This window comes from Merops nubicus, unplaced genomic scaffold (genome assembly GCF_000691845.1).
Source record: "Merops nubicus isolate BGI_N331 unplaced genomic scaffold, ASM69184v1 scaffold50028, whole genome shotgun sequence".
Taxonomy (NCBI): Eukaryota; Metazoa; Chordata; class Aves; order Coraciiformes; family Meropidae; genus Merops; species Merops nubicus.
This window is the reverse complement of record NW_008627360.1, coordinates 1-14,101: the sequence shown is the minus strand read 5'-3', so window position 1 is coordinate 14,101 and position 14,101 is coordinate 1. Positions and strand designations below refer to the sequence as shown.

At 39.2% G+C, this 14,101-nt stretch overlaps 1 protein-coding gene across 1 annotated transcript in view; it reads right to left on the bottom strand.

The window, feature by feature from the left end:
- The window catches only part of ERGIC2 (ERGIC and golgi 2), a 20,451-nt gene extending 8,437 nt beyond the window's left edge, over positions 1 to 12,014 (bottom strand). The window contains exons 1-7 of the mRNA XM_008946267.1: positions 11,868 to 12,014; positions 8,330 to 8,438; positions 6,286 to 6,332; positions 5,042 to 5,112; positions 3,510 to 3,550; positions 2,684 to 2,785; positions 1,050 to 1,145 (exon numbers count right to left, since the gene is read on the bottom strand). Of these exons, the coding sequence (XP_008944515.1) occupies positions 1,050 to 1,145; positions 2,684 to 2,785; positions 3,510 to 3,550; positions 5,042 to 5,112; positions 6,286 to 6,332; positions 8,330 to 8,438; positions 11,868 to 11,973 (572 nt within the window). The 5' untranslated portion in view covers positions 11,974 to 12,014. The remainder of the gene's footprint in view (positions 1 to 1,049; positions 1,146 to 2,683; positions 2,786 to 3,509; positions 3,551 to 5,041; positions 5,113 to 6,285; positions 6,333 to 8,329; positions 8,439 to 11,867) is intronic.
- Between the last annotated feature and the right edge of the window lie 2,087 nt (positions 12,015 to 14,101).

The following is a 14,101-nucleotide window of genomic DNA, read 5'->3' as shown; positions in this document are numbered from 1 at the left end:
TTCCCTACTTAGCTTAAGTTAAATTGTTACCAAATGCAGGATGAGTTTTGGACAAGCAGAAGGTGGAGAAAGACAGTGAGATCAGCCAAGACAGGACTACAATAAATAACCAAGAAATAAGATGGCCAGTCAGAAAAGCCATAAAAAAAAAAAATAACCAACCACAAACACCAACAAACCTATGAAAAGGGGAAGAGCAATGTAGCAGAAGCACAAACTTAATGATGAGCAAAAGGAAGCAAAGGAAAGCAAAAGATTCTTCAGAAGAATAAGAACTAGAGACAGGAAGAGAGAAGTGATGGTAGTACAGATGAAAGGCTGAAATTACCAACCCTGAAAAGGGCTTGAGAAATTGAACATCTGGGGGCAAATCAGACCAGACAGAAGTGACACTTGGAGAAATAGCCACACAGACAGCAGCTGGAATTGCATGTGGATAAATTAGAGTACAGATGGCACGCTACTCTGGCAACAGAAGTGGCAAGAAGGCAAGTAAGGACAGCAGAGCTGGAGAGCACAGAGGAAAGTTCAGAGGTTTGTGTGTGGTGTATACAAGCTAACACCAAAGCTATCACAAAGACTCTCTGCAAACAGACGTGATCTGACATTTAGCTCCCTATGGTTCTACACCTATGTTATCCCAGCACTGAAATGGCACAAACCTACACTTCACCCATGTTAGCAAGCTGTGTACTAACAGAAAGGGGGAGCTTGGACAGGCCCAAAGAGTGGAGGCAAGGACAAGCAGTCCACTCCACGTCATACACCTACACAGGAGTTTTCATTCTGTGAGAAACTGGAATTCATAACCACTACAATGCAGGCAACAATGCAGTGTTTTAGTAACTTATAAATAAATTTGGGGTTAATTATGCAAGAAAAGATCCCACAATGGAAAATACCCCCAAAGTGTGTGTACCAGAAGGTTAATAAAAAAACAGCCAGTAACTTAAGTGTAAAAGCATTGACATGTATATACATGCATGCACTGTATATAATATAGAAGTCAATTCCTTTCTTTTTCTTTTCAGGAATTGAACAGAACATACTTGCCCACAGTTATGTGAAAATTCCCTGCCACTTTATTGACATAGAGATGACCATGAATTCTGCATGCATCTGGAGATTGCAATGAATTATCTTCCCTGTTTAAACAAAAACAACATAAAGAGTACTTGAAAATATTCACTGTAACAGAAATAACAGCGGTACAATTAGATTTATTTTTCCACCATAAAGATAAGGTATTATCATCTACATCTCTTTACTGTATTCTTCTGGAATTATAGCAGGGATGCTAGAAGGGAGGGAAACAAATGAAGGTCCCCCTGCTGAAACCAGTAAGCTTCTGTTCATACTTGTATTCAGAGATCTGGCCTACAAAGATCACCTTATGATACCTGAACGCAGGAGCAGAGAACTTAAGACCATAAGTATATCTTGCTGCTCTGCGGATTTTAAAAATTTTTTTTAATTACTTCATCCAAAAATGGTTTGTTGGAAAATTTTTATGCTACAATGAACAGAACAAAATATAATAGTCTTGTTAACAACAATGTAGCAAGAGCAGCTTCCACCATTTATTTTTTATGAAACCTTCCTTTTCCCACGCTTGTTGGAATGTCCACAACTCAGAACACATTTCTGAATCTGCTCCCTAGAAGGAGATGGGGAAAAAAAACCCACCACAACAGTTTTCTTAAACACATCTCCAGCATAAATTCCATTTCAAGTACCACACGAACAAGTAACAGAGAAGCACAGAAGCACTTCATGTATCTGAACACATCAAGTAATTGAGAAAAAAGATTTTTTGAGCTCTCTTCAACCTTGTTTTAGGAAGAAAGGATGTATTTAGTCCTGAAACAAGGAGATTACAAGATGGAAAGCGCATACAGTGTTTTGGTGTTTGTTTTATTTATGGATTGCTTGTGTGGGGTATTTTGTTTGTTTTTAAGGGGAGAGGAATTTCAGCTTTCATGTAGAAAGTGTTTTCTCCAAGAAAAAACAAATTAAAAAAAAAAATCTCATTGCATTTAGATTCAGGTAGATCCATGTCTTCCACATTTTAGTCTCTCAGCATTTTGTGGGTACCTGAAATGAAGTGTAAGCAGCAAGTTTTCTCCACACAATTTTAATAGTGCTATCTTCAACCGGGGCATTTACTAACAAAGCACATTTTTATTCAGAGGCAGATTGTTTTAAAACCATGAAGTATCAAGTCACAGCTAATAGCAGGACTGCTTTAAAAAGTTACTGGATAGAAAGGTATTCTTTCATTAAAAAAAAAAAATCTCGTTTAATATTGCTTTGGCATTACTAATTCACTTTAAAAAGGAAGCATCAGACGAAATGGACTGAAAAGGTGTGCGTCTGTATTATGTGTACATTTATGTGTGTGTCTGTATTATGTGTACATATATACATACACTACACGTATAAAACCTGGAAACCTTCTCCAGATTGGAAACCCCATAGGTTTTCATAAAACAACAGCTCTACAAAGCAAGTATCAAGTATAATATTTTAAACTGCAATAAAAAACAGTAAACTTTTATTTTCTTACAACTTTATCTTCTGGGGGGAAAGAAAAATAAAATCATAACCACAATGAAATGTGAAGCCTAATTAAATAGGGCACGGGAAAGGGGGAACGATAACATAACATCCCAATTTTCCTTACCGTGGTGGCAGTGCTGTAGAAGCACTTTTAAAAGCACTTTTGAATATCACGTCTTGAAGAGAGTGTTCTTCCTGCAGCCTGCTCTGAATCAGCTGCAGCACCCTAAAGATTACAGACAACTGTAAAAGCATGGAACAGTAAAACAAAAAGGAACTTCACAATTAATTATCAGCTTCAGTTGCAGATTATAAATCAAGAAGTTAACAAGGTTCATTTCAGTACTAAAGTGTTACCTTAAACTTTGAGAATGATGTTTTAAAGAGAGCTTAACGCTCTGATGTTCACAGCAGTGTGTTATCAAAATACTGAAACTAGCCAGACACCCAAATAAGCTTCAGGCTGTATGACAAGATTATCAGTATAGCAATCACACACATAACCAAGCTATTCCAGTTTAAATGATAAACAGTGTGTCAGTTCAGTTATAAGAAAGGCTCAAACTCATCTGCTTTCAGAAGAACATGCCCATTCGTTAACCATGGCTCAGCTCTGACATTTAGATACCAAGCTATCTCTGTTACACATCTGAACCCATAATTAAAACCTGTGCCACCAAGCATTCATTTGGAAACATATTTGAACAAGTCCATACATCTTCGCTTGCAACTGCACGACCCAATTCCACAAGTAACTCCAAAGCCAATTTTTTCCATCGCAGCGATCTCAAATCACAGGAAAAGCAAAGTAAATTACCTTTCCACAGGTTTGCACTCTTACATTAAAAGCTGTTAGACCCAAGACAGTTCTGTCACGTGACTCTGCTGTACCTTAAAGTCATTTCCAGTACAAATAATACAAACCACAGGCATGAATATCAGTGCTTTACCTTTGCCATTCTTTTTGTTGTGGGCTGAGATCAAATACTACCTGAAACAAAAACAACACTGAAAAACGCAGAAAGCACTGAAGTCCCATTTATGAAACTCAGAAGGTAACTGAGGGATGGGGAGTTAGTATAGGTTTCACACTTGGTACCACATCCTGGAGTTAATGAAAGGGCCCTGAACTTTAAATAATGTACTTAGTGTTCAAGTATGTAAATTTCTGTCCCTTCTCCCCTCCCCCCAATTATTCACTTGTTTCCATTTATAACTTCAGCACCCTTTCCTAAAGCTCACATGACTCAAGTCGGCAGTCTCTGCCCTTCTAGCCTTTGACTAACATGGGCTAGAAAAATAGTGAAATTGCCACTCTCTGCTAAGCAGAGGAGCAATCTTTGAAAGACAAGGGTCCAAGTGCAGACTGTTTATTTCTAGGGTCATCTCCCATTGAGTGCTTCTTTAAGACAAGCTACCAGACCTGCTAGACTTCAATCAGCACAACAATACTACCAGTAACATCTGTACACCAAATTCAAATTATGTATTGTCAATGTTGATGCACTCCCAACAGTAAATCCAATGGCAATTAATGCCCAAACCTATCCAGATGAATGGCCAAAAGAGATCAAGCACAGGAACTTTTCCCTTTCTAAGATTAATACCACTGAGGCAACTTCTAGCATGCAGCAGCTACAGCAGTGAAGGGATAACAAAAGGAGGAAATGCTCCAAGGAGAACAAACAAATAAAACCAAGCTTCTTCCCCTTCCTCAGTGTGTCCTTCCATTCAGCCACCTCCTCCTGCTCACACACATGGAGGAATTTGGACAAAACTGTTATCATTTAGAATATGGTTCAGTTATTAGAGAATGTCAGAATTACAGCAGGTGGTTATGTTCTCTAGGAGGTTTTCTGTAGATGACAGATTACTTCACACAGTTAATTGCTTTGCACAGCACAATTACTTCAAAGCTTACTGTATTAAAATAATTTTAAGAGCACAGGCCTACACACTTCCAGAGCCTTCAGTTCACAATACAGACATTAAATGAATACTAACCCATCTTACGAACCTTAATGTCCCTCCACATTATAAGGATATCATGGTGACTTTCTACCCCTTCTTAGAATTTTAAAAAGAAAATTGATGTAATTGCTTTTTATGAGAGCTCTGTCAGTTCTCCTTCCATATCAAATATTGTTAGCATTTACCTCTGCAATTTTCACATGTGAAGATAACCAGCTGTAGAAATCACTAGTTTGTTAAAAAGCACCAATATGGGAGTTTGCTGTATGGAAATCTACTCTGTTCACAAAGAGAACATGCAGAAATCCCAATGCTAGCCTCCTTCCTCTAGCAGATCCCTGGGATAAGCACTGCAGAACTCACTCAAGGATACTTGGGGAGGTTCTGTGCAGCCTAGCTGTGGGCAAAAAAAAAAAATACATGCAAGCAAGCCAGCCAGCTGGCCCAGCAGCACTCTGTGTCAATGAAAAAGCAATTTCTTTTTTAAATAAAGAGGTAAGAATCAACTTACTGGTTCATAGATTAGTCCATCTGCAGAGGAGACCATTGTTTCTGCTAAATCCAGAACATCAGCCCCCACATCTGTTTTAAACAGGGAGAAAAAAAATTAAGTATCACACAGATTATCATAAACTAACAAAAAAAACCACCCCAGACCTTCAAAATTAAAATTAAGTTTTCAAAGTACAGTGCTAAACTCCTTCCTTGTTAACAAAGTCCAAACCAAAAAAAATCAAATCTGTCACGAAGCAGATTATTGGGAGGCAGCAAGAAACCACAGAATCCTGCTTTTCAACCTATTGTATCAGAGTATCATCAACAGATGCACTGTGACCAGAAACAAGCTTTTCAGATTTGCAGTATTTTCTCACCGATGTAACACCTTCAGAGATGCTGTTTGAACCACATATACAAGTTTTCTAGGATCTGCTATTCACAAATATTTTTCCTTGTTTCATAATCACTGAATCCAAACCAAGACTAGTCAAAACAGACTAGTTAATTTATTTCTCAAATTAAAAAAAAACCACAGAATTTTCAATATTTTTAATGCTAATAACTGAAAAAAAAATTAAGAATAAGAATGGATGACTTATGAATTAATACTTGTGAGGAAAGCACAAATTGTACAGTACTGATGCACCACGCAATTAATGCAAGGTTTAACCTAGCTAAAAAAGTGAGTCTTGAAGATTTACTTGCATTCCTGGTGGAAGTGGTATTCTTCTCTTTCTCAGTCCAGGACAACCAAAACCAGTACATACAAATAATGGTTCAGTGCCTAAACGATGTCAATAGAATCGTAAGCATTGCCTTTAAACAAGAAGGCATCAGTATGTTCATCAGAAATATTAAATTACCCAAGAGTTCCAGTACGGTAATAGACCAGGTTAATATTTGCCAAGTTCATAAATAAATAAAAGTTGTGATAAACTCCTGCTGCTGAATTGTGTTTCACAACGAGCTTTTAGAATATTCCAGCTAGAGAGAGACTGGAACAACATATCTTTTTTTTTTTTTTGCTGGCAGACAAAGCAAAGTTTTGCAAGATATGAATGAGATGACAAACATTTTTCTTCACATTCACCACTTCTTTCACTGAATTGTACGCCATCAAGATCAGTACATGGCATCAAGATCAGAAGAAATACCACTGTTAGAATACTCTGAACGATAACCAATTATACTGCAAGCAAATGCATAATCTCAAAAGTCCTTAAAAAGTTTAAAAACTTTTACTGCTGGAATACTTACATTGACACCTCATGGCAACTGTAATATCAATATTGATTCTTAACTTACTGGAACAGAAAAAAAAAGCAAAAAGCTAATAAGTAACACTGAGTACAAGTATTATGAGTTATATCACTAGAACTCTCAGATTACTTGCAGAAGCATAGTCAAATAAAATTTACACCAATAAACATAAATTTAAGCTATTTAAAAATCTGGGTGAACCAAGATGGGCTTTTAATTATTAAAGCACCAATGACCACTCCTAACTCATAAGATAAAAGCATCAGATTTCCCTGTTGAATTTTACTATGAAACTCCTAACAGATTTTTGGCACTATTACTAGACCAAGAGTTCGTCAGATTCACATTAAGAATATATAGTTTTTGATATTTTACTCTTTTTATTTTCAACACAACTACGACACTGCAATAAATTCCACAGAATGAAGTGGATTAGGACAATGCAGGAATTACCCATCTAAAACCAAGTAAATATATGAGCACCTTCTTCCTGTTTTGTCCTCAAGGCAGGCCATTGTACTTCTAATTCTGATCAGAATTCCTCAGGACAGTGACATTCAGGATCAGGCTGAGAAGCTGCTAAAACCAGTTCCCAGAAACTGCTGCCATGTCATAAGGATTGCTGGTTTTGCTGACACCACTTCCCAAAAAAGCTCTTTTCTCAGCGATGCTCCCATATTATAATACCAAAATGTCTTTTACGTTAAGATCATTACCCTGAAAGTTTCCATAACTGAGGGAGGTCAAACATAGTTCTTCCCCTCAGGGGAAAGCAAAACCCAAACCTAACACCCCAAAAAACTCCATCACAGCAGAAGTCTGATTATTTGGCCTTCCTCAATATTCTGGCATTTCTGAATGGGTTTCGTGTTAGTTTCACAGAAGTCATTTAAACTTTAAAGAATAAATCCCCTCACTATAGTTATATAGTCCTTTCATCTCCAGGGAGCTTCTTCTGCAAACCTGGCTGACCACAAACAAATCACATAAGCAAGGGAGTCAACACTGGTTCACCTTGGGATCAGACATGGTCAGTAGACAGGAGGAAAGCAGTTACAGAGACACTGTTCTCCATTGGTTTAAACTGTCACAGAAATGAAGGCTGAACCCACAATCAAGCTGGGAAAAATGGAAGCAGGACATCTCCTAAGTCCCCTAATAATCTCTTCAACACTAGACTATCCTTCCTGTGTGAAAGCCTCACTAGGGAAATAACCTACTTTAGCAAAGACCTAAATGTGAAACTCCCATCTGTCTGAACTCCAATTGGATTTACTCCAACTTGATCTTGCTATACGTCTCCCTTAAATTTCTTGGGCTTTTTTGGTTTCGGTTTTTTTTTTATTGCAGAAATCTTTGCTATTTCTAACGTGCAAGGCATACAATACTCTTTAGCTTGTTACCACAGCAACTACTCAAAGAGCTTTTAAAGTTATTACAGTTCCAGACATGATTATTTAAATGTGTTCAGCGCACAAGATCTCTACCAACTCTACATGGACTCATGGGTGCCTGAACACCTCAGGAGGAAAGGGGAACACAGTCCAGACAAGCACATGAAACCAACAGCAAATGCACTGTCAGTTGGTCTTGGAGGCTGTAACTGGAAGCAAGATCAGGAGTGATCTCTAGATAACACAGCCAAAGTTCTGAGTGCTCAAGGTTCACCTCCTACAGCACAAAGTATAATGGCAATATGCTAACTGTATGAAGTAGAGTAAGCACCATGTGAATGTGGTGGGTTCTCACAGATGATGTGGAGTTACATCTTACAGTGTACTCTGAATTGCTAGCGAACAATTCCTTAGGGGATTCCAACCATCCTATTCTGATGACTTCATTGCAGAAATCTCAGTTTCTCTTCTTCACAGATTCAAGAAAAAACCTCAGATCAACTAACAGGAGAAAAATCAAGTCCTTTAAGTATTTAACTTTTTATTTCAATCATAAATTGCTCAAGTCACATGACATTTAAAATCTATTCTATCCTGAAATGCAGACAACTTAAATTTTAAAAGGAACAATAATGAATAAAGATTACCTAGTAAAATCCTTGTCTACTTCATATTCATATTTCATCCATGTGTCCTGATACACCGTGAATTCCATTACAGTCAGGAAAGCTATAGTTGTAAATGCTATCAGAGAAACTGAGTTGTCAAAAGGAAAAAAAAAAACAAAAACACACATTTAGATTGTGAAAAATACTCTTCAGAAACTTAAGCAGAACCAAACTAACATTCTAGAACCCAAGCATTACCAGTACAACATTGGTATCTTTGATTTATAAATCCATAAGCTGCTCTTACAAAAGTGTTTTCATGCCTATAGTGTTTGGCTTTACATAGGAGAGGAAAAGCACAAGTCCTGTCTTTGCATCAAGACAGAACTTTTTACATTAAGCACAGTGGCATACTAGTATGATGGGCAGACTGTGAAATCCCTATACAGAAGGCTTAAGAACAGGCTAGATCCTCCTCTGCATATAAAACAAAATGCTCACAAATCACTGTCAGGGATGGTCCAGGCAAAGTCAATCCTAAATTCAAGCACAAATGAAGGTGCACCCTGAAGTCCTTTCAAACCTTCACTTGTCGACGAGCTAAGTTTTTATACCATATTTTTTTATAACTAGTTCTAAAGCCGAGAAGTAATCAGACAAGAGAAATAATATACACTATATATACACACTGTACAGCTAGAAAAAGGTGCATTGATTGTATTAGTTGTGTACAGCTGCACAGTCAAGACTCCCAGCCCAATATTTCAAACAATTCTCCCTCTGGTGATATGGAACATGCAGTTGAAGCATATCTGTTCTACCAACAGCTAAATGAGTGAAGAACTGATCTGAAATTATTTTTAGGAAGAAAACTAATTGGTATATTTTAATTGTATGTGCCTCACCTTCAAAGTAGCCTATTCATCACACTTGCAAAGCTGTACAAGGCAGAGGGAAGATCATCCTGCTGCACATAGTCAGTAACAGATGCACAGGAGTACCTGCTACACCCCTTTTATTAAATCATGGCTTTTGTTAAGTTGAAAAACACCCTTCAGTTATGGAGCACAGAAGTGATCCTGTACATCTTGTACATCTTACTGATAGTATGTTTTCCATCTACATTCTGTGGAGTATTCCTATGGAGTCTGTGAAGGTCAGCTTGAGAAAAAACAAGCCTGTTGTTGACAGCTTCCATTCACTACACAGTGGTCTACAGCACAGGGGTGGCAGGAGGGGCATTAAGGCACTGTCCCATGGGATCAGAACAGAAACCACTGACTGCAGCTCTGGCTGTCACACTGATCAGCAACACTGCAAGTGCCAGCTTTCAGCTGAAGCTACGTAACAATCAGATCCATGAAAACCTTCATGTCAATGCATACTGTGAAAGCAGATGCAGTAAGCCATTAATTATTCTGGGTATCAATTTCCCTTTAGAGCCCAGCAGGCCAGACTCAACTCAGCTATGCAACAGGGAAGGTGGAGCCATACTGCCTCTATCCAAAGCCACAAGGAAACAAGTAGAGCTGTAGCTGCTTTCTGGTTAATTCTGAGCAGAAGAATTTGTGCATCTGAACAGGAAAACGTAGAGTTTCCAAAGACAGATCCTCTTTTCTGAAGGGTCTCTCAGCCCCAGAGCTAGAGTCCCAGCCCGTTTGAGAGACTGATACTTCTTTTGCAAGGGGTTTGAAGGAACTGAAAGTCTGAGAATGGTCTCTGATGTGATAGGGATGCAAAACATATGTCATGGTTACAGGGGCTGGGACCAGTTTATCCTTATGTGGGTAGAACCAAAACTGTGTATTCTATACTCTCTCTGTCAGTGCTCATGGGCTGTTAACAAAATCATGGGTAGCAGCTGCCCAGGACAGACCTCACACCCCAGGCTATAACAGGTAAGGAAAGAGGTCAGGGGAGATGTTAACACTTCCCACCCAGCAGGAGGAGTCCTCCCTGTTAATGGGCCCATCTATGCCTTGCCCCATGACTCATACAGAACTCCCCCCAGGAGCTATTTCTGTTTAATGGACCATCAAGGACCCACTGCATGACTCATAGACTGATATCAACCCATTGTGAGATGCTCCACCCAGGGGGAGGAGCCAAGTGCTCCCACCTGGATATAAACTGGGGTTCAGGACAGCACGGGGGGCCTTACCCACTGGATTTCCAGAGGACAAGAGCTACCAGATCTTTTCTACGAGACCACTGTTTCATCTGGACTGCTACCACCACCCTAACTACAGAGTATTAGGTTGTATTCTGACTCTGCCTGTGGTTTTCCTTTGTATTATTGCTTTTATTTTATTTTTTTCTTATTAAATTGTATTTCTGACTTGTAGTCTCTCACTAGTTTGTTTTCAAACCATTACACTGGGATAACACAGAATGCTCAAGTAACTTCTGGTGTTGAGAAATCCTTAAAGCACCCTTCATGAAAGTGAAGTTGGTGCTATAATAAAAAAAAAAAAAAGGAATTTTTAATCATTTATTGTTCTTCTGCAAATTCAACTCGCTTTCTCAGGAACTGAGAGCAGCATTAAGAAAGAGTTGTTTAATCACCTCTTAGAGATTACTTTATATACAAAAAAAATTTTAATTATTAACAGACCAATTCAGGAAACATAGCAAAGTAATACAGATTCTTGTGATATTTACCTCTACACTGTAAGTGGTGCAATGACTCGCAGGTTTATCTGTAGGTTGCAACTGCTTCTTGTACTTTTTGTTCAACGGAGTTTCAGACATAATCACATGAAAGAGATTTTTTATCCTCCATTTCAAACTAACTGCTAGCAGTTTCCTATCTAACTGCAAACAATTCCAACAGTCAAGAGATGAAGTCACTATTTCCAGGTCATGTTACCTATAATCCAACAGACCTTAAAGGCATCATCTTCTGTTCAGGTACATCTAGAAAAGGTACTTTTTACAGCTGCAGCTTTTTGAGAGAAGCCCAAGTGACTAATAAGGACAGTACAATGCCTTGGAGTAAAGTGTTCAGTTTTTCAAAGGACTTTCCTTACTCTTAAAAATCAGCTACATCTTCAAGACAAAAAGCTTTAGAAAGCTGCTCTTCATCCCAATGCTTAACTTAGCCATCTCTTTGACACCTCTGGAGAAAACTTGTCCTCTTTTAGGAAAGCATAAGCTGAATCCAAGCTGCATTTTAGCTCACACTGACACAGTCTCACCCAGAAACTGGACACAGAAAAAGGCTTAGTGAGACAACACAAGAGAAAGTTTTATTACAGCCCTGGCACAGTGCACTTCCAGTTGTAACTAGTTAAAATGTTTTATAGTGAAACTTTACATTGGTTTGAGTCTCAACAGCTACATGAGAAAACAGCCCTCGAGATTAGCGATGAATGCAACTATGTGGATAAGATGCTACGTTGTTACTTGAAGGAGATGAGCTCTATCAGTCCACAAAAGAAATCAAGAAGCCAATTTTGGCTAGTTTCAAATGAACCCAGAATCCTGTCTTCCTCCTCTTGGAAGTTTCTACTCCCAGAGCATGCCAGACTGAACTAACGGCCAACATGAATCACGTCAGTGTCTCAATAAAGCCTACCTGTGCCTCCACTTGCTGAAGTCTCCACATAGCTTTCAGGAACCTTTGGAAAGGCATCCAATTCTTTCACCAGATTCAAGGTCTTCTTCCGATTCAGTCGCCTCATCTTCAGCACACTCCTCCACCTCCTCCTTCATATATTTCCTCTGAATTGAGAACAAATTGTTGTGATTAAAAGACATGAGCAACACTGTTCAAACCAACTGGCTATAGTTATAATAATAAAGCAATAATAAGACAATTGGAATCTAAGAAACGTGTTGTCACAAAACACATGCTAGACAACTGGACGGTCACTCTTATCTCAGGAAAACTGTTAAAACTGGTTTGAACACTGCTGCTTACATTCCAGCTACATCCAGCACATTCACCATGTAATTACTGTGATTCTTTTCTCACTCAGTTAAATTCTTATCGGTATTGGATATATTAAATTTTAAAAAAACAAACTTAGTCCTGAAGTAAGCTTGCTAAACAGACCTGATAATGCATGGAAGTCACTGACTGAGCAGGGAGTTATCTAACAGGCTGCATAAATTCAGGAGGATGTCAAAACTCCTCTGGGCTCCTACACTCAGCCAATGTGAGCCTATACAATATGCTGAAGGAAAAAAAAAAGTGCCTTTCACAACTTTACAGCTGTAGAGTTTTATAGTCATAATGCGATCAGCATTTTTTTCCTCTATAAAGCAAACTAAGTATGAAATCCTAGCTCCATCCTTCAGAATCCTTTTTGTCCGGGACATGATCACTGCTCCACCTGGAGTTGTTGACACCTGAAGCAGCAGGATGCTGAGTGAAATAGCCTGCCCCAGAAATACTGTCTTAAACTGTTTCCAAATTACACAGATGTGCTCACAACCCAGCCCTGCCAATATACTGCATGTTTTAACAAGCTGGCACTTCTGTTTTCCTTCTGAGGAAATGCTGCACTTTGCCCAGAACTTCTGAAGCTATGAAAACCATCATGCTTTCACTGAGAATATGTTGTATTATTGCCCTCTATTTAAAGACAAGGCAGACGAGCTAACCTACCATGCCAACGTGTGAGACCTCCCTCACCATTGGCTTGTAGAAAAATCTGTTACCTCATCTCCCCTGTTTCAAGTCTCCAGTGTGTCCTGGTGAAATTACTCCAGAGCTGTTTCTTGCTATGTACCTTTGCTGGTGCCAAGCAGGCCTCATACTGTGCGACAACAAAGCAATAGGCTTTTACTGAAAATGGAAGTTGTTCACACATGAAGACCCATTCAAGGCCTATGCCTGTGATTTCCTCACTACACAAACTCATTTCAGATCTTAGCGAGAAGATACAGACTCTGCTCTTGGTGGGAGCATCACTCGAGTCAGCCTGCAGAGACCAACAAAACAATACTGCGTATTGCAAAGGATTCAAAGAAATCACAATTAAAGCAGGCAGAGAAGACAGATACTGGAACAGAATTTTGGTTATACAGCATCACAAAAAAAAGAAAAAATCAGGAAAGCAAGATCTTTCTGTCCTTACTACATAATTGTGTTTTAAATTATTATCTCAACTCCACTCAGAGTAGCTTAAGAAGTTGGAAAACTCTGAAGCACAGATATGGCAAAGCAGCAGCTTGGACACAACACCTGGAGCCAGAACGTTCGTTAGCACAGAGGGAACACCAGACGAGGCTGTCTGCTATCCTACACAGACTGCACCAGAGTCAGCTTAGCACCGTTTCATTTTCCCCATTATCTTCTCTGCTATCACTATGTAGGACCACATCATGAAGAGGCATAAGATGAACCTAGACAATTCGACAGTACTTTACTGGAAAACTTCCTAGATCACCCTGCATCAGTGTCTATGTGGGTTTTTGTAGTCTAGCCAGCAGTATCTAATTTGTCCATTCCCTTCTGCAATCTAGGGACTCACTTTCCATTACAAACTTGGATGGACCCAATACTCTCCCCCTGCCCAGCTCAACACGCGCACCCCAGAAACACCAAGTGTAAAATGTAGAGCCCAAGGCTACTAAAGTAAGATATGATGAATTTAAGAGCCAACTGCGTTTAAAAAATAAAATAAAATAAAATCTATATATATAGCTACAGGCTTAAAAAAGGAAAACACAGAGCACAAACACCACTCGACACCAGCGCACCGCTCGGTGCGCCCGCAGCCCAGACCCACCCGAAGGGGCTCGGGCAGCCCTCGGTCTCTCGGACGCCTCGGAAGCGAAGCCGGCACGGGGTCGGTGCGTGTG